Source organism: Fusarium fujikuroi, chromosome FFUJ_chr08 (genome assembly GCF_900079805.1).
Source record: "Fusarium fujikuroi IMI 58289 draft genome, chromosome FFUJ_chr08".
In the NCBI taxonomy this organism is placed as follows: Eukaryota; Fungi; Ascomycota; class Sordariomycetes; order Hypocreales; family Nectriaceae; genus Fusarium; species Fusarium fujikuroi.
The window spans coordinates 3,109,647-3,131,996 of record NC_036629.1 but is presented as its reverse complement, the minus strand read 5'-3'; the positions used below and the strand labels follow the sequence as shown (position 1 = coordinate 3,131,996).

Below are 22,350 nucleotides of genomic sequence, written 5' to 3'. Positions count from 1 at the left end.
TATACTTATGGGAATATACTGAGTCTCCTCTTTGTTATACTTGGCTTCTAAAGTCATTTCCTTATGTAAATGTTTTAGACCTAACTTAAGTTTTTGAGATATTTCTTAAATCAGTGAATGCTAATATCTAAACGTTTTCTGTTCCGAGGTTTCGCCCGCTGGCGGTAAACGGCAATATAAAGTTCAATAGTTTGCTGTCAGACAGAATCAAATCCATCTTGTGCCGGTAGCCGAATATTATATGTTTCACCAAGGACCACGCTCTTTGGGTTAGGTTTTCGGGTAGACGGCAAGGGGTGGAAAGCCTCAGTACTTCCCCATAGATTCACCGGGTTATCCCGACCAGAGCCATGTTTTGCTCGAAATACTCGTCCTTATCGCTCCGCATTCAAGTATGATGAAGATAACTACCATCGTCGGGAAACTATCATTATCTCAACCTTTGTTCACAAAGTCTTGTTTCTGGGATTACGGCATCTTCGGTTACTTTCCCTGAATCTTGGGCTCACGCACCATCGATAAAAGTCGTCTGTTCTACTAGGCTTGTTGGTACATGAAGCCTTCTTACTTCACCTTGTCTTCGCGAATGACTGTGTCTCAAAGTATCAGGTAAAAGACCATAATGTCTTGTATGACAAAAAGCTACAATCGAAATGTTACACCCACACTGTGATAAGGTTGAAGGGCCAAAAGAGGCTTCAGCCTCCAGTTACACCCCCACACAAGCCGAACATTGCCGCCCTCGTGCATCACTGCCAGTAAATGCGAGCCCAAAATAAGCTTGAATATAAAGACTCTCTAATGGTGAAAACCTGATTCAATCAACGTCTGGGAGGGATCCTTAGAGAACAGACTCCCAGATTATTTCACTCGGCAATGTGGAGCTAGTCCGGTTGGCATCAGCACCATAGTCGAGAAGTAGCTGAACGATTGTCTCATGACGCTGATCGGTTGCTACTTTTAATGGTGTTTCTCGATAAATGTTCTTTGAGTCAACTTCGGCGTTATTGTCAAGAAGCAGCTGGACAACAGCCGTATGCCCTTCACGGACCGCATGCGAGAGAGCCGTTTCCCCATCCATATCCCGCCGGTAGGGATCAGCACCATTAGCAAGAAGCAGCTGAACGATGTTTATATGTCCCTCTTCAGCTGCTAACAGTAATGGCGTTTTTCCATAATTAGTCACCTCGTCGACATCGGCATCATTATCAAGAAGCAGCTGAACAATAGCTGCATGTCCGAACTCGGCTGCAAACGATAGAGGTGTTTGACCTTCACCGTCGTCTAAATCCACCTGAGCATTATTCTCAAGAAGTATAGCAGCAGTAGCAGCATGGCCCCCTATACACGCACGGAACAGCGCCGTTTCTAACGATGAATCTCTCCAATCAATATTGGCACCGTTCTTAAGAAGTAGTTCCACGACAGCGCTATGGCCGTTACGTGCGGCATATGATAATGCCGTTCTGTTGCGGCCATCTTTTAAATCAGTGTCGCTCTCAAGAAGAAGAATTTGTGTTTCTGCCAAATTGCCAAAGTATGCTGCCAGATGCAGCCCCTTTATGTTCTTCGGGACTTCCTGACTGCTGGAATACCTTCCCCAAGCCATCAAAGACTGAGCTGATGACTCTACGTTCGAGTCTGACTTGAGAAACTCAATAACAGCTTCGCAGATGCTTGTTGCGTTCCGAGCGTGATCGCCCCAATGGTGTGACGCATAATGGAAAAGCGGGTTTCCATCAAGTCTTTCCCTCAAAGCTTGATTAGTGGGACAGATTCCACTTTTGAACTCTTGGAAATTCAGATACGTAACGCAAGTTATTGTAATCTCATTCTCAGCTTCCGGAAACCAGGTATTTTGTGTCTCCGTAAAGTATTCCTGCGTTGTGTAATGCACAAGCCGGATAATCCCATCACTTTCGCCAACGGTGACTAGTCCGACACATACTTGCAAGATAATACAAATCTCGGGTAATGCATCCCTGTTGAGCTGGGCTTTGCCAATCTCGACAGCCAGTGCGTGCCGAAGCTCTTCAACAGTAAGTGGTCTCAATGCGCAGGTAATCCATGCAATAACTCGCTTAGCCAAGTCTTGGTGACTTGGCGATTGACTCATGATACACTCCATGGCAGCCTCATACGCTTGGAAATAGGCATCCGAACCGCTTGGTAACTTTGCAAGAGCCTTGTGGACAGTATCAACCGAAATCTTGTCACGCAAAGAGTCAAGATGAAGCCGGGCCAGAAGAAACCTAAGAGCTTTAGCGAGGAATGTTTGCCCTGAAAACGTGTGACTTACATTCCTTGCACAGAGCGAACTATTTCACCTATAACGAGCTCTTCTAGTCCCTCTCGACGAAAGAAACCCGGCATTTGCGGCATGTGGCCACGGAGGAACCTCTCAACATCCGCATCTGTAGCGCGTATTTCAAGTACAACGCTAGTCTGGAACTGATCCTTGATCTCGGGTATCGGCCTAGAAGTGGCAAATACGTTGGCCTTGGAGTGCAACTGCAGCTTGAATATCTCCTTTAGAAACTCTGTCTGAGTCCCATCAGTTGTGCGACATTCATCGAGGGCATCAATGATAATAAAGACTCTCGAAAAGTGTTTGGCGGTAGCTAGAAGGTTGCTTGAGACATCTTCTAATGATGGCGGTGACCCCTTGATCCTGCGCTGTTGATAGAGTAGCTTAATATCCTCTGGCATAGCTGGTAGACTTTGTAGAAGTTGCTTCAGGAGGCTTGCAACAAGCTCTTTTGCCGTTTGATCGTTCTGGCGCTGGAAGTTGCAATAAATATATGCAATACCAACAGTCTTGTCCTTTGAGAATAGTACTTCTAAGCTGTCAATAGCAATTGACGTAAGGATTGTTTTTCCAGCGCCTGGAATACCCGGACAAAAAAGAGTTTGAGAAGGGCTGTCTAGCCAATAGCAGAACTCGGGTGAATCGATGAACCATTGACCAGTCCCCGGCTGGCGCCTTCCAATGTTGTCGCTTTGAAGAAGACTGTAATTAGCAGGAGTGAGCCACTGCAAGATATTTTTGTTCTCTTCAGTTTGGTGATGATGGATAATTGTGTTGACCTTTCTAGTTGTTGTTGAGACCTCGTTCTGTATGCCTATCAGATCACCAACATGTCAGCTGGCAATACACTAAGGGAGGCCAAGTCTCGAGCCATAAGTGTACAGGGGCTTACTAAAATAGACGTATCTCTCTCATAGACCACCGACGTATTATTACTGACCTGAAAGTACTTCACTGATCTTGGCCTCAGCTTCAGCCCTGTTGGGATGAAGTTGACAGAGGAGATCCTTGGCATATGCAGCAGCAGTCATCGCTGCATAGCCTTGCCATTGGTCATTTTTGTGCGTATCGGCATAGTCACAGATGCCACGAATGACCAGGCAGGGGAAGTGATTCATTAGACCTGCTGCTTCTGTTTCGAAGCAAAGAACACCTTTCTTCGCAAGTTCATCGCGGATGGTAGCGTCCTTCATCAGCTTATCCGATGATGCGATGAGACCGTAGTGAATTGTCGGATTATCCTCGTCGCTAGTCCTTTCGGCGCGGACGATTAGGCTCAATGGATCGTTGCTGCAAAGGTCACAGTTCGGGTCATCATGCGGCTGGTGGAGCACCCAAGGTTGGTAAAGTCGATCAGTAATCGCCCGAGGCCTTCCATACTTCTTGCGCAGTCTTCTTTTCTGGTCCAAAATTTCATTGATGGCACGGTCAAGCTGATGCCCTTCGGTCTCATATTCAGCCCTCAGTCCCTGTACAGCTGTTCGTAGTATCATAGGCGGCTGATTTAGAAATCCTGACTCTTTGATAGGTTGACCTTGTATTACCTTTCCATGATCGAAATCGAATACACCACCGTGCTTTCCATTCTCTGAAGCACTCACGACGATATCCCCAAGACGGATATCGTGCTTCGGACTGGGCGCGCCGCCACCAATACCAACCATCAACCCAATCCTGATATTGGGGAAGCTATGGAGCATATCTCTTGCTACGCTAGCAGCAGGCGCTATGCCATATTCTCCATGAGGAAGGACGGCAATCACGGTGTTGTGTTTCCCAATCTTGCCTAGGATATAAAGATTGTTATCATTTGTTGATACGAACTCCGGCGGCTCGTGTTTTTCGTCGAGGAACGTTTTCGCAGCAACATATTCAACATGTAGGGCACAAATCCAGCCCACTATGTAGTCGTGCGGGTTGGACATGACTGGCGATATTGTCTTGGTATGTTTGCGGTGAGAACTCGAACGATGTCTGTGATTTTCAAACCCCGCTCTCACCGCAGCCTGATTTGGTCAGCTATCAATTTCTCTTCCTGATTCGTCCTGTAGCCGCCGAGGCAACAACGCTGACAATCTTATTGGACTAAAAAACTTCACTGCAAATGTGCTAGCTTAGGTTAGAGAGATTAACACTACGACTCTCGATCTTTCAAAGAGCCATTTTTGCAACTTCTGTGCCACTTCTCTTGATCTCTCTTATCACGCTACAAAACATCCAAACAGTCAAAGATTCGCTGAAAACCAAAAATACAACCCTGCAATACGACAGGTCATCAGAGCGCACGATGTCACCTTGTTACTAAATACAATTCTCAAAGGTGTGGGCCTGTACCCTTTCCATAATCGAATCTCGACATAAATGACTAACTATTCAGCTACTGAAGGTTGTGCACTCAGGCCGTGTTGGCAAAAGCCTTCTGGATGCCTTCCAATTCCTCCAAAGTCACGGGAATTATGGTGCCATGACGAGGAGACTCAGGGTATTTATACCCCGTACGCAGTGTCCACTTCCCACCAGCGAGGTCGCTTGACTCGAGCGGGACATAACCATTACCGCCAAACTCATCAGCAAGGAGAATATACCTAGCACCATTGACATCCTTGCAGTTGGTCTTGAAGATCGAAGGCCCTTCCACCTCTTGGGTTCCCGCATTCTTTCCGATACAGCTTGCAATCCGATGCCAGTTGGATAACCCTGCAGTCAATGAAGAACTGCTTTCCTCTACAATATCCGCACAGCCATCGATTGTAGCCTTTGTGAAACGATAATAGACGCCATCTTCCTTGATAACAGTAGAGTCAATGCGGCCATTCGGAGGTTCATCTTGCCAGATCTTTGGCTCGCTGAACGTGATAAAATCATCCGTCGTAGCGTACACCATACGCTGGTACTCGATAGGATCATGATTGGGGTTTGCCTCATTATCATAGATACCAGACGCCCAGTAGACAACATAGGTCTTTAGTTCATCATCATAATAAGCTTCGGGTGCCCAAGTATTGCCGTAGTTATCTGGCGAGACCTGAATGTGACGCTGGGCACTCCAATTGATGAGGTCTTTTGACTCCCAGATCTCGAGATATCGACTGCCAAAGCGTTGGGCGTCTCCCCAGCTGGTGCCGCAGCCGATGCAAAGATCAGTCGCCAAGATGTAGAATTTGTCTCCCTCATGCGACCTCAGGATGAAGGGATCGCGGACTCCGCCATCACCTTTGGTGGATGTCAAGATGGGCTTGCCATTATTGAGCTCGGTGAAGGACAGGGCGTCGTTTCCGTTACTGGCAGCCAGATAAATGTTTTCATCGCGGTTGCTGAAGTAGAGAAAGGCGTAGCCTTCGTAGTTGGAGTTGCAACTAATCTCCCTCTTCGCAGCTTGCGGTCCACTTGGTGCACCTGTAGGCGACGCAGAGGTGAGGATCGGCAAGACCGCCAAAGCACTGAGAATGATGGATGGGTTGAGTATAGATAACATTGTCAAAGAAGATGTAGCAGAATAAGTTGTTCTGGTAGACACAAATTAAGGGAGTGCAATATGTTTGACGTCTTATAGTTGTAGCTGGAGAAAAGTCCCACTTGCGCTATGGCCTCGCTATTGAAGATCGCTTCTGAATAAGAGTATAAAGTTCTTACGCTACGCATAAAGACACTAAGCTTAAGCCGAGTAATTGGATCGGATAATTTGATCGACATGACCCCAGATTCCACTTCCCCGCATTGGTTCATCAATGTTTACTTTCCAGGCATCTTTGCTATAGCCGAGCGAATAGCATGTCTCCTACTGTTATACGAGAAATCAGGTCTCATGATCTACTAACCCGCGCCAGTCTTAAAGACTCCTGGAAGATACTCTGCGCTATGACAAAGCCGCGCCAGTAGAGAGATAGAACCATAAACAATGCCCGCCCTGGCTACATAGGAGAGGAACGAAAATGCAAGACCTTATACCTAAGCAATAATATAAAATTATGTAAATTAATGTAAATATAGAATATATTTACTAGATTCAGCATATATTTTATGAAGTTTATTTAAGTATCCTATAATAAGGTATGATATTCTCTTACGTCCTTAGTCTAGGGCTAGTTCTGCTTTGTCTCTCTCGGCCCCGTTTTTGGATTCATGTCTAAACGCCTTTGGAATGACTTTAATACTACGTGTGGTACAGTAAGGACAAGCTCTTCCTACAGGTCCCTGATAGTGCTACAGATTGACAACTAGCAAGTCCCTTGTTTTCTATAGAATTGAGAGCGCATTGCAGCTATGGCTATTGATGACTATGTTCTCTTCGGAGCTGAGACTTTGCAGTGAATGATAGGTCTACTCCTGATGTCGATAGGTCACTTGATTGACAAAAGCTTTGATCATAGATCACTTTGATTTAGAGCAGTCATTGATATGTAGGCTATCAAGCCATGCTATACATCGAGATAGAAATAGCTACCTACTCATTTTGACCTGCTAGCAAAAGACAAATATTTTCAAGCGCATCCCAGGCGCAGATTATAAGTACAAGTGAAAGAAAGGTTTGAAAAATAACAAGACTCAAGGAATCGCTCAAATGTTTCCCAACAGCGAAGGCTACATGCATCTTTGCTGAAAACAGAAGCATTCCTTGCTTAAAAGAATCACTTGGTGCAGTGACCACGACGGTGACTACCATGGCGGCATCGATGATGTGAGGCACCATGCGCACGGGAGCCCTTCTTTGTAGCGCTCTTCTTGGCACCCTTCGCGGGAACACTTTTCGCGGAGCCCTTGGTCGTTACATGGGGGGCAGGGTATTGTACCGCCTTGGCTGACTCAACTACAGAGGCAGTGTGAGTAGAGGTTGGAGCTTTGACGATCGAGAGTGTTGTTGAAGAGTGCTTTTGGCTCACCACGCTGTGCTTACCACTAGTGGGCGTAGGAGCAGATTGCGAAGAAACAGCAGTTGAAACAGGTTTCGAGCTCTTTGCGCTTGTGAGCTTCACAGTGACGACACCGTGCGCTGGGACTGTAACCTTGACATTGCCGCCGGAAACGGTCACCTTGGTGTCGACCATCTGTGCCTCAGCGTCCGAAGTGAAAGCCTGAGCTGTTGCGAAAGTACTTCCTGAAACACCCAAGTCGACAGTCTGAGCAGCAGCGCCAGAGTTGGTAAGAACCATGACTACACTCCCATCAACATTCTCAAATGCACCAACAATCGTATCTTGGACAACACCTGAAGTCGAAAGCCTATGTGCGCCAGGACGAATGTGGCGCGACCAGTGAGCGATGGCCCAAAGAATCGAAGACACGGTAAATTTGGTGCCGTCTGTGTCGACGACGTGAGAAAGAGATCCCTTGTTGTTAGTCTCAACGCCCTCCCAGTAGATATACGCTGAGAGGTCAGCGTTGACGATGCCCTGTGCGATCTTGACAGCCCACGTGAAACCTTCGTTGGAACCGCCGTTGACGTACCACGCTGTGGCGAACGCCTGGTCATTGGCAGCTCCCTCCGACATCCAAGTTAGCAGGGTAGTGTTCATGGGCTGGTCGGGGCTGCTGGAGTACTCGTGCGATGTGATGACAGATAGATACTTCTCCACGTCCAGCTCAGCCAGCTTCGCGGTGTAGTCCATCTGTGACCTCCAACCGATGTTGTCACAGCACGTCATCTTGATATCACCAAGGCCCTTGGATTGTAAAGCGCTGTGTAAAAGGGGAATGACATCTGCAGCCTGCTCAGCAGTTGAGAGCATAAAGTCCGAGCCATCACCTTCATTGAGGAAGCCAACGTGCGAAACAGGGATTCCAGCCTCCTTGTAGTAGGATAGGTACTGGGCTATCATCTCAACGTAACGTTGTCTCCAGTCTCCAGATGAGCACGACACACCAGTAGTACCGCACAGACGACCCATACTCGTAGCTGACTTCATATATACAGGCGCAGACCAAGCATTGGCATAGATAGTATCTACACCGTAACTCATGGCCTGTTTGCTGAACCACACCTGACCATCATCGTCGCCATTGAAATGGAAAACAGGTTGCTTCTCGGGATTGTCGGTGTTGGTGCTCGTGATGGAGTTGGAAGCATCGCAGCCGATCTTGTTTCGGATGATGGATAGGCCCGCGCCGGTTGTAGTGTTGAAGAGAAGATCCAGGCCCTGTTTCTGCGGGCCGGGGCCGAGATTTTGGAATTGTTTGGCGTGGCCGTAGGCTTCGGAGACGCCAAAGCCATCAATGACTTGGAGTTTCTTGTTGGTGTTGACAGTAACGGATGCATCGCCGAGCGCCAGGCTGGCTTGAAGAGCAAGAGTAGGAAGAACGAGTGAGAAGAGCATGTTACTTGATAATGAGTGCGTGATAGTTTATAAATTGAAAGGAAGGTTTTGTTCAAGGAAACGAATCAAGAAAATGGAAATGAATGTACAAAGAAGCAATAATGAGCACACGACGAAAGAGTGAAGAGTGAGATAGCACTTGAGCTAGATCTGCAACAGTCCAGTTCTATTAAAGCACAATATCAAACATCAAAAGTTACTAGCTTTCTCATCAAGCGGGGAAGTAATACTGCCGCCCAGCTCACCAACAATTTTGTACCACCCCAGCAGCCAGCAGGGGTGTCGGGAAGGCGGCACAGCTAGACGCAGCACATTTTGGCATTTTTGAGGCTCTTGTAAAATTCGAGGGGCTTAGAATAACGCAACGCAAAAGACTGCCGTTGCCGTCTACTCCGATCAGAATGGCCAGACTCTGTTGAGAAATGTGTGTTGCATCATTGGGAATGAGCTTTGTAGGGATGCCAGGATCAGAAGGGGCGACGCCTTGAAATATAGTATGCAGATTGCAGACCATAAGACCTATAATGCATTTGATCTAAATCGGGGAAACTTTGAGATCTATAACCAAATATGTTATGAATCCTGCACATATTTACTCATTGTGTTACCCGAATCCCAAGAACGTGATATTAGATACAGGTGGATGTTTCCTTTATCCACTTTGATTTAGACGATGTCTGCCCATTTTTCAGTCCTTATCGAAATCAATCATCGCTTACAGAGACAGCAAAGCTTATTTCGCCGCTAACATTACGTGGGCCGTTTCAGGTTCGCCAAAATCTACTTTACCGAACCACGCTAAAATTATACTCTAAAAGTCTGTAAACACCCCACCCTATAGCAACTTAATCCGTTTAATAGGAATATCTTCACTTATATATATTTAATTCAATTTAAATCCAGTAATAATAAAAAGTATATTATTTTAAAGCCCTAATTTTTCTATTTAATATTTTATATACTATCCCCAGGCATAAATATAGGCATTAAGTTAGCAGGGAAGTAAGTTAATTAGATAGTTAATCTACTATAGTATAATTGCTACCTATATTAACTTAATATATTTAATTAACTTTACTTTATTAACTTTATTATTTTTTAGGAGGTTTAATTAGGGAAATATCTTGCAGATATTTAACTTTAATTACTTCTAAATATACTTAATTAGGTTAAGATTAGGACTATAAGCAGGTCAGTTAATTTAGGAAATGCCATTTTCTAACAGCCAGTTTATTATAGCTTCTAATATATATATATAAGCGTTATTTTATTAAAAATGGCAAAAACCGGTCTAAATAGGAAGTAAACCTTCCTCTAAAGCCTATATATAACTTATAGAAGTATATCCTTTTCTTTATGCAGTCTAATTGCAGATTATAATAATAATATTAAACTTATTGCCTCTTTAGATTACTCCCTAGACTATAATAGATAATTATAACTTTTTATAAACTATTATATTAACTAATTCCTTTATAAACTTCTTATAAGGCTTCTAGAATACTTAATTTTATTTATAATTAGGTTATAATTAAATTAATAATTTATTACTAAAAATAGTCTAAAGGTACTAAAAGTTAGGTAAAAGATTCTTAAGTAATATCTATCTATAAACTTTAAAACGATATACTTTTAGTAATTCTTTAATATCTTCCCTTTAAGCTTAATATTAAAAAAGCTATTAAAAAGCGGTTTCTTTAAATAGCAGTATTTACTATATAGCCCTCTATTTATAACTGTAATAATACTTAATAACTTAATGTATTATTATTTATAAGATTTTGCCATTTAGATAATTAACTAGTAATTTATATATAATCTTACAGTTATATTTAAGTGTAATTAATATATATTAAATCTACTAAACTATAAGTTTTTTAGAATACTTAAAATAACTCTTTTTATTTAAAGTTTAATAAGTTTTTTAATATTAAAAGATATTAAAGATTATAGCTAGTAAATATCTAGCCTTAATTATAATATCTTAATATAACCTCCTGCTTTTTATAGCCTGAATAATAAGAGCTTTTATAATATCTGTAAATTTATGGTTTCTTTAGTGGCCTATATATATAATAGATAAAATTCTATTTTTTTATAATATCTTTTATTGAAGTTATAGATGTTTGAAGAAATTGGTTAAGTTAACTTTTATAGTGGTGGATAACCGGTTGGCAGGGCAGCGTTTACAGACTTTTAGAGCATAATTTTAATATGTTTGATAGGCCCGATAAGGCGGCTTGTTCGATACTGGCGCTTGGATAACCGGCAGTATCTGAAACGCCCGGACGTCCAGCAATCATGTCCAGGAAACTTGTTATCAGGAGATCAAACTGTAAGACACATCTAGGCCGCGGGAAGTGTCTCCCTGACATCCATACTCAGCAATGCACGATTCCCGTATCGAATTTCAGAGTCATTTGCCCATCATGAATTCCTAAGCCTTGTTTCGCACCATTCCGTCCGGTCTCCAAGCGAGATGATCTTTTGATTGTTTATGAATGTATTGTCCTGGCCGATAGCGGAAGCTGATAGGTGCCTCAAGCTTTGCTGTAAGGACTGAAATCATATGGAACTCAAGGCACTCACTGAGGCGGACAAGGTGAAATATTGCCCTTCGTGCTGCTCCTTGACCTGATCAAAGCGGTTTGTTCATGCTGTTTTATTCCAGTTGGCTACCCTGTAGATCGGCGGGAAATCCATCTCGCTTATCTTATCGGCACCAGGCTGTCATCTATTCACGCTGCACCGTGGGGACCCTATCAGCACAAACACTGCATTTTGGTCTACCATTGGAATTCTTCTCTTGTTACGTCTCGCTTCGTTTCTTTATCTTAACCTTTGTTTGTTACTTTTTGACCTTCAGACAGCAAAAAGGAGGCCATTTCAGGAGTATCAACTGTCATCTACTCACAAGCTACGTGCTTTACCACGTCAATTATTCGTAAATTGTATCTGTATCCCAATACCATTTGTGGGCTACGAGAAAAAAGCGAAATGTTGATCATAAAGGACGAAGAGACTTAGGTAAACTACCCTAAGCTTAGGGTGCCCTTAGATGAATTTAGTCCAACATCGACCCTAAGTTTAGACCATCTCTTGATCCAAGACATCTCGCTGAGCCAGTTATCTGACACAGAGCAATTACCCTTAACTGGAAGGCACTTCTTTACCTCCAGTAGCGCCGCTGTGATTTCCGGTTTCATGATTCCATCCCGTCGCGTATCTGACCTGAGAGTCAGACCGCCATCGTCAATGGCCACAATGGGACTATACCGGGCACCGCAATGCTCATGAGCTGTCTTTTAGTATTGAAGTCGAGGTTGGCTACTGTCTCTCATCCTCTCCTCTCGGTTAGCCACCTCAACAAAAGCGGCAGTAATTGGAGCACGCATCAGCTCCTTATCTGCGTTGTCGTCGCTTCGCCAAAGCGGGGTAGTCTACTCCCCGAATTTGAGGATGAGACTTTCAGCTTGGACCCCTATCTCAGCAAGAAAGCCCTCAGCCAGAATGAGGAGTTTGTCAATGGCCCTGAGAAGGAAGACCCCTATATCAGCAAACACTACCTAGTCGGCAAATACGGCGCCAAACTTAGAGAGATTTGGGCTGCCCTGGCCACCGTCACTGCATACAAGCACAAAGCAGCTAATGCTGCTAATACGACAACGGCAACCGTTCCAGTCACTCCCCCACGGAAGAGGCCCAGAAGAAGCATCCCAGCACCCACCTATACGTACGATGACTCCGAAGGCTCGGGCACAAGCCGCGAGGGCAGTGCTATCAGCGAGTTCATGGTACAAGTGGCATCGGCAGACCTCCCTTCTGAGGATAGCGTTGTGCTGCTCATCATACGGGTGTTGAACTTAATTAGCTACTGCACCCAGCTATTCGGATCTCAGCAGCCAACTATACCTATTCTGACTCCGACGGATCTGGGCCAAGCTGCGAGGGTGGACAAGCTATCGAGGGGGATATGGAACAAGTGGCACCATTTTTGATAGCAAGAAAACGCGAAACATTGATCCTAGCGGATGAAGAGATTTGGGTGAATTGTCATGAACTTAGATTCTCTTTTGATGAATCTAGGTTAACACCTTTCCTAATTTTCGACGATATTCACACTAAAGAGCTGCATGTCTGATAGATACTTTGGAAACGTCACGTCTGCGAGTACATTTGACACCCAGATCAAGGTCGCGCTGAAGCACTCCAACGGATCCCTCACCATCGACGGCCTCCAAGCCTCTGGAAGCAACTATGGTCGTCGCCGGCCGTTAGCCTGACGGGTCGTCATCTCGCCGACATCACACGGCGTGCTCCCCGCATACGAATAGCACACGTGGCGTGTTGAAGGCTTCAAGAGACAGGAAATCAAGGACTTTCTTGGAGGATGTGGGCTGGCCTTGATGTACCATGGCACTCACTTCCTAGATGTGGACTGCTTCGACAGCCGTCAAGAACTAACCTCGTCTCCGTGGCATTTTTAACGATAAAGGAACCAGAGCAGCGACGGATCTGGCGGTCCTAGCTACACCTCGCAACTGAGTTGACCGTCCTCATTCCATGGCTCCCGTCAGTGGATAAAATTATTTCCGCCACGCCTCCGCCGAATTCACAACGCGCGATGCTCAGTGGCTGTGATATGGTTGAGAGTTTAAAAGAAGCTTTAGCCCCAGAGCACAAAGGCAAACAGCAACAATCAACACATAGTCATCGCCCTCATTGTTGCCTAACATCTTACTTTCAGCTGAAGAACTTGGTATCCTGATAACTAACTTTAAATGCGTTTAAATAAGTGCCTGCGCGCTGCTCTTGCGTGAGGGTGATCGCCAAAAACAAACATCATCGCCGACAACATTTATTCTGCTTTCTTGTGATAGACGCGGGCGCGATGGAACAACAGGCACCGATGACAAAGTCTCTGTATAGACTATGCGTCGAGAATCCGCGCTTCTTTGTTCAACCTATTTTCTGGACCTCAAAGCACCTTCAAGTATTGCACTGCCATTTCGAGCACCTTGACTCCTCCAGTGCCCCTCCGCCATTCCCACTGCCGCCTGCTCCTCCGTCCGCCAGCCACGGTGGACCAGACCTCACACAGGATCTCATCCACTCGATTTTGAATGTCCAATATGCCCACACTAAGTTCGCCTCCTTCGCGCAGCTGATGCATCCTTATGGCGTGATCTCCTGCCTACGTCGAACTCCCTTCTCCTATAACGGACTCTGGCTTCATATGCCCACATGCAAGGTTTTCGAATCGGACGACGTACACAAATTTGAGCAGAAGCCCGTTATTGGGTGCTTTCATTACGATGTACTTATCAAGCAGCGAGAACAAGCCCGAGTGCCCAAAAGTCATCCCGTTCCTGGCGCCTCCAATCTTCCCGTTGAGAGACTCTACCAGCGCAAATTGCGAAAGCTGACTCCGGCGCTGTGGTTTGAAGACCCATACTTGGTCTGCGTTCTACTCTCGCTGGCTCAACTGCAATGGAAGAGGCGGGAAAGCATGACAGAAGCCTATTTTGTACGCCAGACCCCAGTTCCCTGTTACTCTTTCTACTGACAAGTATCTTCCAGGCCCGATTATTCGTAACAAAAGCCTCTGACAAGACGCACGCGCACGTCTTCCGAGCCGACATCCCCTCGAAATTCCTCCACGCTCTCGACAACCCGACCGAAGACATGGACAATCTTGTCTGGCCAGCGATCCAGCACATCCAGGTCCCCTTCGAACCGCATGCGACCTTCTCAGAGCGAGTCGCAGGACAATTGCTCGCTGGTCTTAAGACACGGGCGCCGGAGGAGACACCACGAGGAGAGAAGCAAGGGCGATAACATGGAACCCGAGGAGGAGACAGATAGTGCCAAGGCCTGGAATGCTGCTATATGCCGCTGGATCATGGGTGATAGATAATGGCTTATGGAGTGGTGAATTCAGCGTGATTGACCTTGGTATTCTAACTAGGTTCTCTCGGCTGGTTCAAGCTTTCAGCCTAGGTTCTCTCGGCTGGATTAAGCTCTCAGCCATAAGTCTCAGCGGCAAATAACACTTCAAGCTCACAACTTAGACATTATACTAAGATGTCTGACTAATTGCTACAGCATAAGGCTAATAAGAGGAAAACCTAGATGGTGACTCTTTGGTTGGTATTCTAACACAGCTGTCTGGACAACTGGACAACTGCCAATACACCCGCCGGTGCTACCTACGAACCATTCGAATCCCGACAGACACACAGTCAGGCATTACGACTGCGACAGAGGGATGAAACATATTCTGTATAGAGTAGCTGTGAGTCCGTCATCGCAGAGGTCAAATACGTGCCCAAACTGACCGATCTGCAGACATGAGTAATGCATCCGTTTATATCACCACTCAGTCTGCATTGATACACATTCTCCCTCACGCCCATAGCTCCCCCATCTTATGCAATGCGCGTCATTGTGGCCTTTTGATAATGGCTCGGAGCGAAGCGACGATATGTGTAGTAGTACTATTGATAGGAAATAGTAATTTGCATGCATATCATGTTATGCCAAAATTGACCGAGTTAATGTTTAGTGAAGTAAAATAGTAGTGAGTGCATCAGCTACAAGTCACCAACAGGATACATATCAGCCTTGGAGCTCTGCCATAGACAAAGCTTGGGAGGCAATTCAATAAATTCTTTTGCATGCTTCCCCTGGGCAAGGGGCCATTGTAACACTGCGAAGCTCAGTTAGTCGTTCCGGTGAGGTGTTTGACTTTCTGCTGTATTTGAACCGTGTTAGAAAGTTTGCAATGGGTGAGAAAGCTCGAGCCCTTGATCCGTAGTTTGTTTTATTTCCTCAAGAGAGCAAGTGTTTGAGTCCTTTTCGGCAGCTAATTATATACGTGACGACCCACGAACTTTGTGAATGGCATGGTTCATGACTGTCACTCATCTGTGTCAGTCCTTACGATGATGCTTTAGCATGCAACATAAAGTTTATATCTTCTCATACGTAATGTAGATGCTTTGCTTGTGACGCAAAAACTCAATTGCGTCGTCTTGATTCCAGCTGGAGTATATTATAGTAAGCCCATACTTAGCATAGGCTGCCAGGTCCTGATGCTATCGATAGGTTTAGACCATGTTTCATGTTTCATACATACGGTTCATGATCCCACTGCTCCATCTCCATTGTATAGCATATCCATATCTCATCCTCGAGTGTTTGTGCCTTAAGCCACATATCTCGAAGGCTTACGCCCTCCCACCGCGCAGCATAGAACCACGCATTCAGGGAATAGACGGATACCTTAACTCGGCCTTGGTACTTTTCGCCGCTACTGGAGATTGTCTCTTCGGTAGAGCTATCCCAGTGTGCATCGTATGCCCAGACCCAATATGGATGAAGCTCTTCGTATTCAGATTTGGAGATCAATCCAATGGGGATTACAATGAATGTGTTTTGCAGAATGCCCGGGGACGATCGAGACTGCCTATATGTTTGGAAGTGTCTGCTTGACTATCAGCGCGTATCTAAGATATCAATGAGTTGCTGTAACTCACTGTCGGAAGCCATCATCCTCAGCCAAGCCTCCCTTCGAAGGTACGGTAGCCCATACCTCAGTGTGCAGGGCCGCCAGTTCACTGCGTTTTCCCTGGCAATGGATACTAAAGTAGGTCGCTTCTCTCGCGTCCCTATCTAAGGAAGGCATCGGGCTTTTGTTGACCATATCCAAGAGTGAATCCCACCTAGGATCATATGCCTCTTTGACTTCTTTCGCTTTGTAGTAGACAAATCCCCAGGGCTGCTGAGCCCGAAGAATCTCTTGTATCCAAGCTGGTGGCGCATGAGACGCTCGCTTCCATATGGCGCGAACCGTTTTCCTAAAGTCTTCAAGGGGCTGTGCCTTTTCCTCATCCGAAAGTCGATCAAGTTCTGACAGTACCCATTTCGCGTTCCTCCGTGCCACCTTGATCACGTCACGGCGTATATTCTCTCTAGCTCGTGCCGCAGGAGTTTGAAGTTCTTCCTCCCGAAGACGGCTCTCATAAATGTCTTGCAGTGAACAACTATTGGCCCCATCGATATAGTACAAGTCACAGTAGACTAGCTTCCACGCATAGATTGGCATTGTGACGTAATATTCCTGGTCAAAGTTCGCGATTTTGTCAAATAAGCCCTCTCTGCTGTACTGTGCGCCTACGATCCGCTGTATCATTTTGGCCTCATCAGGATAAAAAGAAGTTCTGCCAAGCAACGCGTTTTGTAAGAGGACACTGTCATGGAACTCGGAGGGGTTGCTCAGTGCCATACCAACAAGATCCCTGCCTGCTAACTTTTCTTGCAGCCTTTGATTCAGTTTTTCGCGCTCAACAATACTCGCGACCCTGAAACGTTCAGATCGAGGAAGATGGAGCAACGTTCATGACGCTCGACAGGACCGAGGTCGATCAGGCTCTTATACAGCTCCAAGTTAGTGTCCATAAATATGGCAGACAGTGGCTGTGTTTCTTTGGGCGTGATAAGGTGGCAAAAGGTGAGGGGATTAACGACGGAATTCTAGCAGTTAGATTTGCCCCACTATTTAGATCCGTCGGCCTTGCAAGCCCTGGCTAAACCTCAGATAATGCTTACCGAACCCATCTTCATGCAGTGTGATTTCCCCGCACATCATCAACTATGCGACTCGTCAACACCAAAACCATCCAGCTCGAGTTCCTCACCGACGACAATGTGCCCGAATACGCCATCCTCTCCCATACGTGGGAGCAAGAAGAGGTTCTCTTCCACGACATGGGACGTGAGAGCGCCAAATCGAAAAAGGGCTATGCTAAGCTCGAGAGCTGCTGTCGCGTAGCGCGAGAGAATGGCTTTGAGTATATCTGGGACGACACCTGCTGCATTGATAAGACGAGCAGCGCAGAACTGAGTGAAGCAATCAATTCTATGTATCGTTATTATCAAGAGGCTAGCATTTGTTATGTGTACCTCGCAGACATTTCTACCGTCTCTGAGATCTCCAATAGTAGATGGTTTACCAGAGGATGGACGCTCCAAGAGCTCATTGCACCAAGCTCAATGATCTTCTTCGACAAAGACTGGCGTGAGTTGGGTACCAAGAAAAGCCTAGTACAGGTTCTCTCACAAAGGACAAACATAACGGAATCTATTCTCTGCGACAGCGAAGAGCTAGAGACGACAAGCATCGCACAGAGAATGTCGTGGGCGGCCGACCGAGTCACCACGCGAAAGGAAGACGGCGCATATTCTCTCATGGGTATCTTTGGGATCAACATGCCGCTCCTCTACGGCGAAGGCGACAAGGCCTTCTATCGTCTTCAAGAGGAGATCATGCGCGTATCTGACGATCACAGTCTCTTCGCTTGGAACGCCACCGGTGCTCGCGGCGGGTTACTTGCACCGACACCATCTGCGTTCAAAAGCTCAGGCGATATAATCCCTTGGAATCCGTTCACGCCGTATAATAGTCCGTTCACGACTACTAATAAGGGGGTGCACATGGAGGCGCCATTCATTGCGCAGGATACTTCGGGGAGGGGCCTTTGTGTTCTTCATTGTACGAGGATTGGGACGAGGGATAAGTTGATTGCGGTTCATTTGAGGGATTTGTTTTTGACGATGGAGCATTTTGAGAGGTGTAGGACTCATGAGCTGGAGTGGGTTGACTTGGACAGCTTTAACCTCACAAAGTACCCCGTGCGATCTCTATGTATCCGGCTTCATCTCCCATCGATCTCCCGAAGTGCAAAGCGAAGAGAATGGCAGACTGATACACTTTCCGATGCCAGTACAGTCGTTGAGCATAACGCTCCGTCGTCACTTTCAGAAGCTGCTAAAACAGGAGATTCTGGGTCAATATGGTACCTACTGGCTCAACCCCCATCTGCAACAAGGGACGACCAGGCTCGCTCAGCAATTTGTCTCGCTGCGCGTGGTGGCCATGAGCGCGTTGTGAGTCAGCTGTTGGCAAGAAGAGACACATCTGCTCTCGTCACCGACAGTGAAGGCCGAACTGCGCTCTCCCACGCTGCAGAGTGCGGCCAAGAAGCTATCGTCAGATCCATCTTGTCCAGCGCCAAAATCCACCCTGACACAAGGGATATACACGGACTAACAGCGCTATGGTACGCGGTTTATCGCAGACACAGAGACTGCGCAAAACTACTTCTCCAGAAAGGTTCGGTCTCTGGCAATGTCGGCGGTAGTGGTATGAACCAAACCGCCCTCTGGCACGCTGTGTCCGCTGGCGATCTCGAACTAGTGAAACTCCTCCTTCAGAGCAAGGCACTCCAATCCACTGGCGGCGAACCAGCTCTTTGCGCAGCCGTGTCCCACCAACACCCCGCCATAGCTGAACTCCTCCTCCAACACGGCGTCGACCCCAACGAACGAGATTCCAAGCGACGATCTCCGCTGCATATAGCGTGTAGACAAGATAACCACGAGATAGTAGCTCTGCTCATGAGATACGGCGTCAATAACGACGTGCTGGACTCCTCAGGGAAGACAGAACTTGCGTTTGCGACGTTGAGGGGTAATGTGGCGATGGTCAAGGTGTTATTGGAGAATGGGGCGAATCCGAGGGCTAAGTGTGCGAATGGAAAGACGGCGGCGGCATATGCGACGGGGCAGGAGATGAAGAGCTTAATTGGGAATCAGAGGTGGTATAAGACGTTGCTTGATAGGACGAGTACGAATCGGTCGGCGTTGTCATGATGGTACATTTGTGCGTGTACAAAGAAGCAGACGCATCTTTGGGATGCCTTATCTGGAATGATACCTGTATGGCCGAGCCATCGTTAATATACCTGGGAAAAAAGACGTCGTCTTTACCTGGTAGCGATAAAAGAGGAATGGCATCTTAAACTGCCCGAGGTTACAAGCAACTTCTGAGTGACTCTGAACCAAAGACTCCAGTCTCGGGATGAAAATGTGATATTGAAGGGGACACAAGGAGGCGATGATAGCGACCGACGTCGCGTATCGATACTCCGAGAGCCGACTGAAGAAGAGGATCAATTGGGTTGGATAGCTGCGGAATCGCAATGTGCTGAGCGGCATCAATGAACCTCAAGTCTTGGCCACATCTTGGTGGCCAGACGGCATGAGCTTTCTGAAATTGGTGACAATGACCAATCGGGCGAAGATTATAATGAGGAATAGTAAAATGTTGACGCCTGTTGATATCCATCGGCAAGAGAAGAAATGCCGCTGCGACCAGGCAAGCACCCAACTCAATCGAGTTCACTTGCTCATCGCTTCGGCCACGATTCTAAGAGTCTGTAATTCCTTCCTACAATTCTATGTGTCCTTATTATTCGCAAGGTTTGCAGCTCGCCTGCTGTAGTTACGCTCTGTTCGATTCGGTCCCATCCGCAACGACTCGGTGTCTACACTCTTGTGTTGATGGCAAAATGTTTCAAGATCTTGATCAGCGTGGTTCTTTGATAAAATGAAGAGAATGAAATGATTGAAGAGCGAGTATTGAGGCAGGTCGAGTTATTAATCTGACTGTGTGATGTCGCAGCAGAGCGCATTGCTCTCAGCTGCTTCTTCCACGTCTTCCGCCTCGTCAATGGATGTCCCTAGATCTGCCTTCACCCGCAATACTAGACTTCGTCTTCGACCTAGAAGCGCCGTTAAGAGCCGACAGGCTCTGCGTGTATCGCGAGCATTACCCCGTCGCTACTGACTGTGGCTTCTCCGCCTTGCGCTTCACACCCTCTCTCTGCCGTGGATATCTCCTCGGCCGCTTCACTTCAAGCGCTAGGCGAGAGAGATTGTTTTGCTTTCTTCTGTATTGGACGAGATTTCGGGTCAATCTGTTTGCAATTGGAAGTATTTGGCATCGATTTGTTTGTCGGGAAACCGGAGATCAAAATGGCGGTGCGAAGGAGTTGGCTGCGTATGGAGATAGAACCTGTGATGTATATGTACTGGAGTCTTGCTGCAAGGATTAGAAGTGGTAGAAATACTACACTAAAGTAATGAAGGTGTTGTTGCTGTTGTTATCGTGAAGGGAAACAAAAATGCGTTGCTACGTCATCACATCTGGGAAATCAGCTGCGCGGGGTGTTACCTACGACTTCAAACCCTTTAACACTGAACCACCATCTACTTTGACGCGACACGTGCCTATTACCTTGATCAAAGTGAAAAGTAATTTACCGCAAGACTCAGACTGTCCAGCATGGTCATCGACGACTTGTGCTGTGGTGCTGGTGCATTCGAAAGGGTACACGAAAACAACATTGCACGGCTTCACTTGGCTCTTTTATCTGTCCTCAATCACCTTTGTTCATGTAGGGCGCATTTAATTATGGCCTATGTCAACATATTTGCACTTCCCATTCCCTTAAAACCGCCCCAGTAATCCATCCATGCGACCGGAAAAGCAAGTTCGAAATCCTGTATCGCTCCGTATCTGTGATAGTGATCTCGGTTATTGACTCATGGCTGCCATTTAATGATTATTTGGGGGTCCTGGGAAAATGTTAGCAGCCAAGTCATCAACGTCTGACGGCATCAAGTAATGCCTTACGTTTGTAGGTGAGGGTTGTGAGTTTCACTCCGAGGGCTCCTGCGCGCTGGCAGCCTCGGCCTTTGCCGCCTGGAGTTCCTTCTTCAAGTCATCGGTGATATCGAGCTGACGTGTAAGCTCTTCTTCCGCCGAGAGCCAGAAGTCGAAGAACTTCTGTAGACGCTCCTCTGCGAGAGCGGGCTTCTTCTTCAGCTCATCGATTTCAATAGCCATCTCGCCGTTTTCCTCACGTAGATGCTCGATGAGCTCGTTTGCATATTTGTTTTCACCCTCGATCAATTGGACCTTCTCACGAAGGGCAGAAACCTCGAGTTGGTCGACGGGTAACTCGACAGACATGACGGTGATAGTGTGAATGTCGATTTGTGTGGGAGGTTGTATGTTGGTGTCTGTTGTATGGAGAATCTGAAGGGAGAGAGGATCTTTTGTGTGGATGATGCCAGAAGAGAAAGCGTGGAAGTTAAGTCGAGGGTTGTGGAGTCTGGGTATTTGGGCATTCTGCCTGCCACTGTCAGAACCAGTTTGGGTGACTTAGCGAGCTTTGACAATGTCAATGCATGAGTTTAGCTCTAGCAGACCTCTCCCCTGAAATGAAGCCCTGAAGCCACTACGATCGCCTGGGCAGTATCCCTCAAACAGAGGGTCTGTTCGCGGGGACGAGGATACAAACCAAACTAATGCAGTCTACGACAAGTACTTGAGCCGCTAAACAAGCTCGTCAGTCCGTCATAGCTGTGCAATTTGAAAAAAGCCTTGTTCTGCCAAATGAAAGCTTCCTCAAGTTTTGCTACGTTCTATTCAATTCTTCGTATGGTGATGTACTCGAGAACCACTTGTTGTGTGTCGCCAGAGGTGGAACACAATGATGTCGAGAATGAACAAGGCGGCCGTCTCCTGACTGAGCTAATTTTGAACAGCTGCAGACCGAATACCCGAGTGGTAAACAAAGGATTAATGTGTTCACTTGGAACTTTCTGTTAGCCGGCTGTCTCCTCATTCCCTCTGAAAACTGTGAACATGACTAACCCCGGATGACCAAGCAGTGTTCCACTACCGAAACGCATCCGAACCTCCAGACGACCTTCGCCGACGACCACGACGACATCATTTCGTTTCCCGAATGCAACTTTACTCCGACAACTCACAATTCGCAAAGAGCCACAGCACCAACGCGGCCGAATATTCGAAGAAAC

The 22,350-nt window shown here is 46.5% G+C and overlaps 8 protein-coding genes; 3 read left to right on the top strand and 5 right to left on the bottom strand.

Moving 5' to 3' along the window:
• Positions 1-841: 841 nt before the first annotated feature.
• Positions 842-4,233, bottom strand: FFUJ_12901 (related to ankyrin; the record flags this gene model as incomplete). XM_023567754.1 has 3 exons in its annotated part: positions 842-2,252; positions 2,300-3,122; positions 3,249-4,233. 3 exons carry the CDS (start codon positions 4,231-4,233, stop codon positions 842-844), a joined length of 3,219 nt encoding a protein of 1,072 aa, XP_023435081.1.
• A 470-nt stretch (positions 4,234-4,703) lies between these two features.
• Positions 4,704-5,783, bottom strand: FFUJ_12900 (related to putative arabinase; the record flags this gene model as incomplete). Its single annotated transcript, XM_023582559.1, has 1 exon — positions 4,704-5,783. The coding sequence occupies one exon, from the start codon at positions 5,781-5,783 to the stop codon at positions 4,704-4,706; it is 1,080 nt and encodes a 359-aa protein (XP_023435080.1).
• A 1,153-nt stretch (positions 5,784-6,936) lies between these two features.
• Positions 6,937-8,619, bottom strand: FFUJ_12899 (uncharacterized protein; the record flags this gene model as incomplete). The annotated part of the gene is made up of 1 exon (XM_023582558.1): positions 6,937-8,619. One exon carries the CDS (start codon positions 8,617-8,619, stop codon positions 6,937-6,939), a length of 1,683 nt encoding a protein of 560 aa, XP_023435079.1.
• Positions 8,620-11,906: 3,287 nt separating this feature from the next.
• On the top strand, positions 11,907-12,617 carry FFUJ_12898 (uncharacterized protein; the record flags this gene model as incomplete). The annotated part of the gene is made up of 1 exon (XM_023582557.1): positions 11,907-12,617. One exon carries the CDS (start codon positions 11,907-11,909, stop codon positions 12,615-12,617), a length of 711 nt encoding a protein of 236 aa, XP_023435078.1.
• Positions 12,618-13,510: 893 nt separating this feature from the next.
• Positions 13,511-14,457, top strand: FFUJ_12897 (uncharacterized protein; the record flags this gene model as incomplete). XM_023582556.1 has 2 exons in its annotated part: positions 13,511-14,146; positions 14,200-14,457. 2 exons carry the CDS (start codon positions 13,511-13,513, stop codon positions 14,455-14,457), a joined length of 894 nt encoding a protein of 297 aa, XP_023435077.1.
• A 1,290-nt stretch (positions 14,458-15,747) lies between these two features.
• On the bottom strand, positions 15,748-16,813 carry FFUJ_12896 (uncharacterized protein; the record flags this gene model as incomplete). XM_023582555.1 has 2 exons in its annotated part: positions 15,748-16,105; positions 16,158-16,813. The coding sequence occupies 2 exons, from the start codon at positions 16,811-16,813 to the stop codon at positions 15,748-15,750; spliced, it is 1,014 nt and encodes a 337-aa protein (XP_023435076.1).
• Positions 16,814-17,274: 461 nt separating this feature from the next.
• Positions 17,275-19,332, top strand: FFUJ_12895 (related to beta transducin-like protein; the record flags this gene model as incomplete). The annotated part of the gene is made up of 1 exon (XM_023582554.1): positions 17,275-19,332. The coding sequence occupies one exon, from the start codon at positions 17,275-17,277 to the stop codon at positions 19,330-19,332; it is 2,058 nt and encodes a 685-aa protein (XP_023435075.1).
• Positions 19,333-21,181: 1,849 nt separating this feature from the next.
• On the bottom strand, positions 21,182-21,496 carry FFUJ_12894 (uncharacterized protein; the record flags this gene model as incomplete). The annotated part of the gene is made up of 1 exon (XM_023582553.1): positions 21,182-21,496. The coding sequence occupies one exon, from the start codon at positions 21,494-21,496 to the stop codon at positions 21,182-21,184; it is 315 nt and encodes a 104-aa protein (XP_023435074.1).
• Between the last annotated feature and the right edge of the window lie 854 nt (positions 21,497-22,350).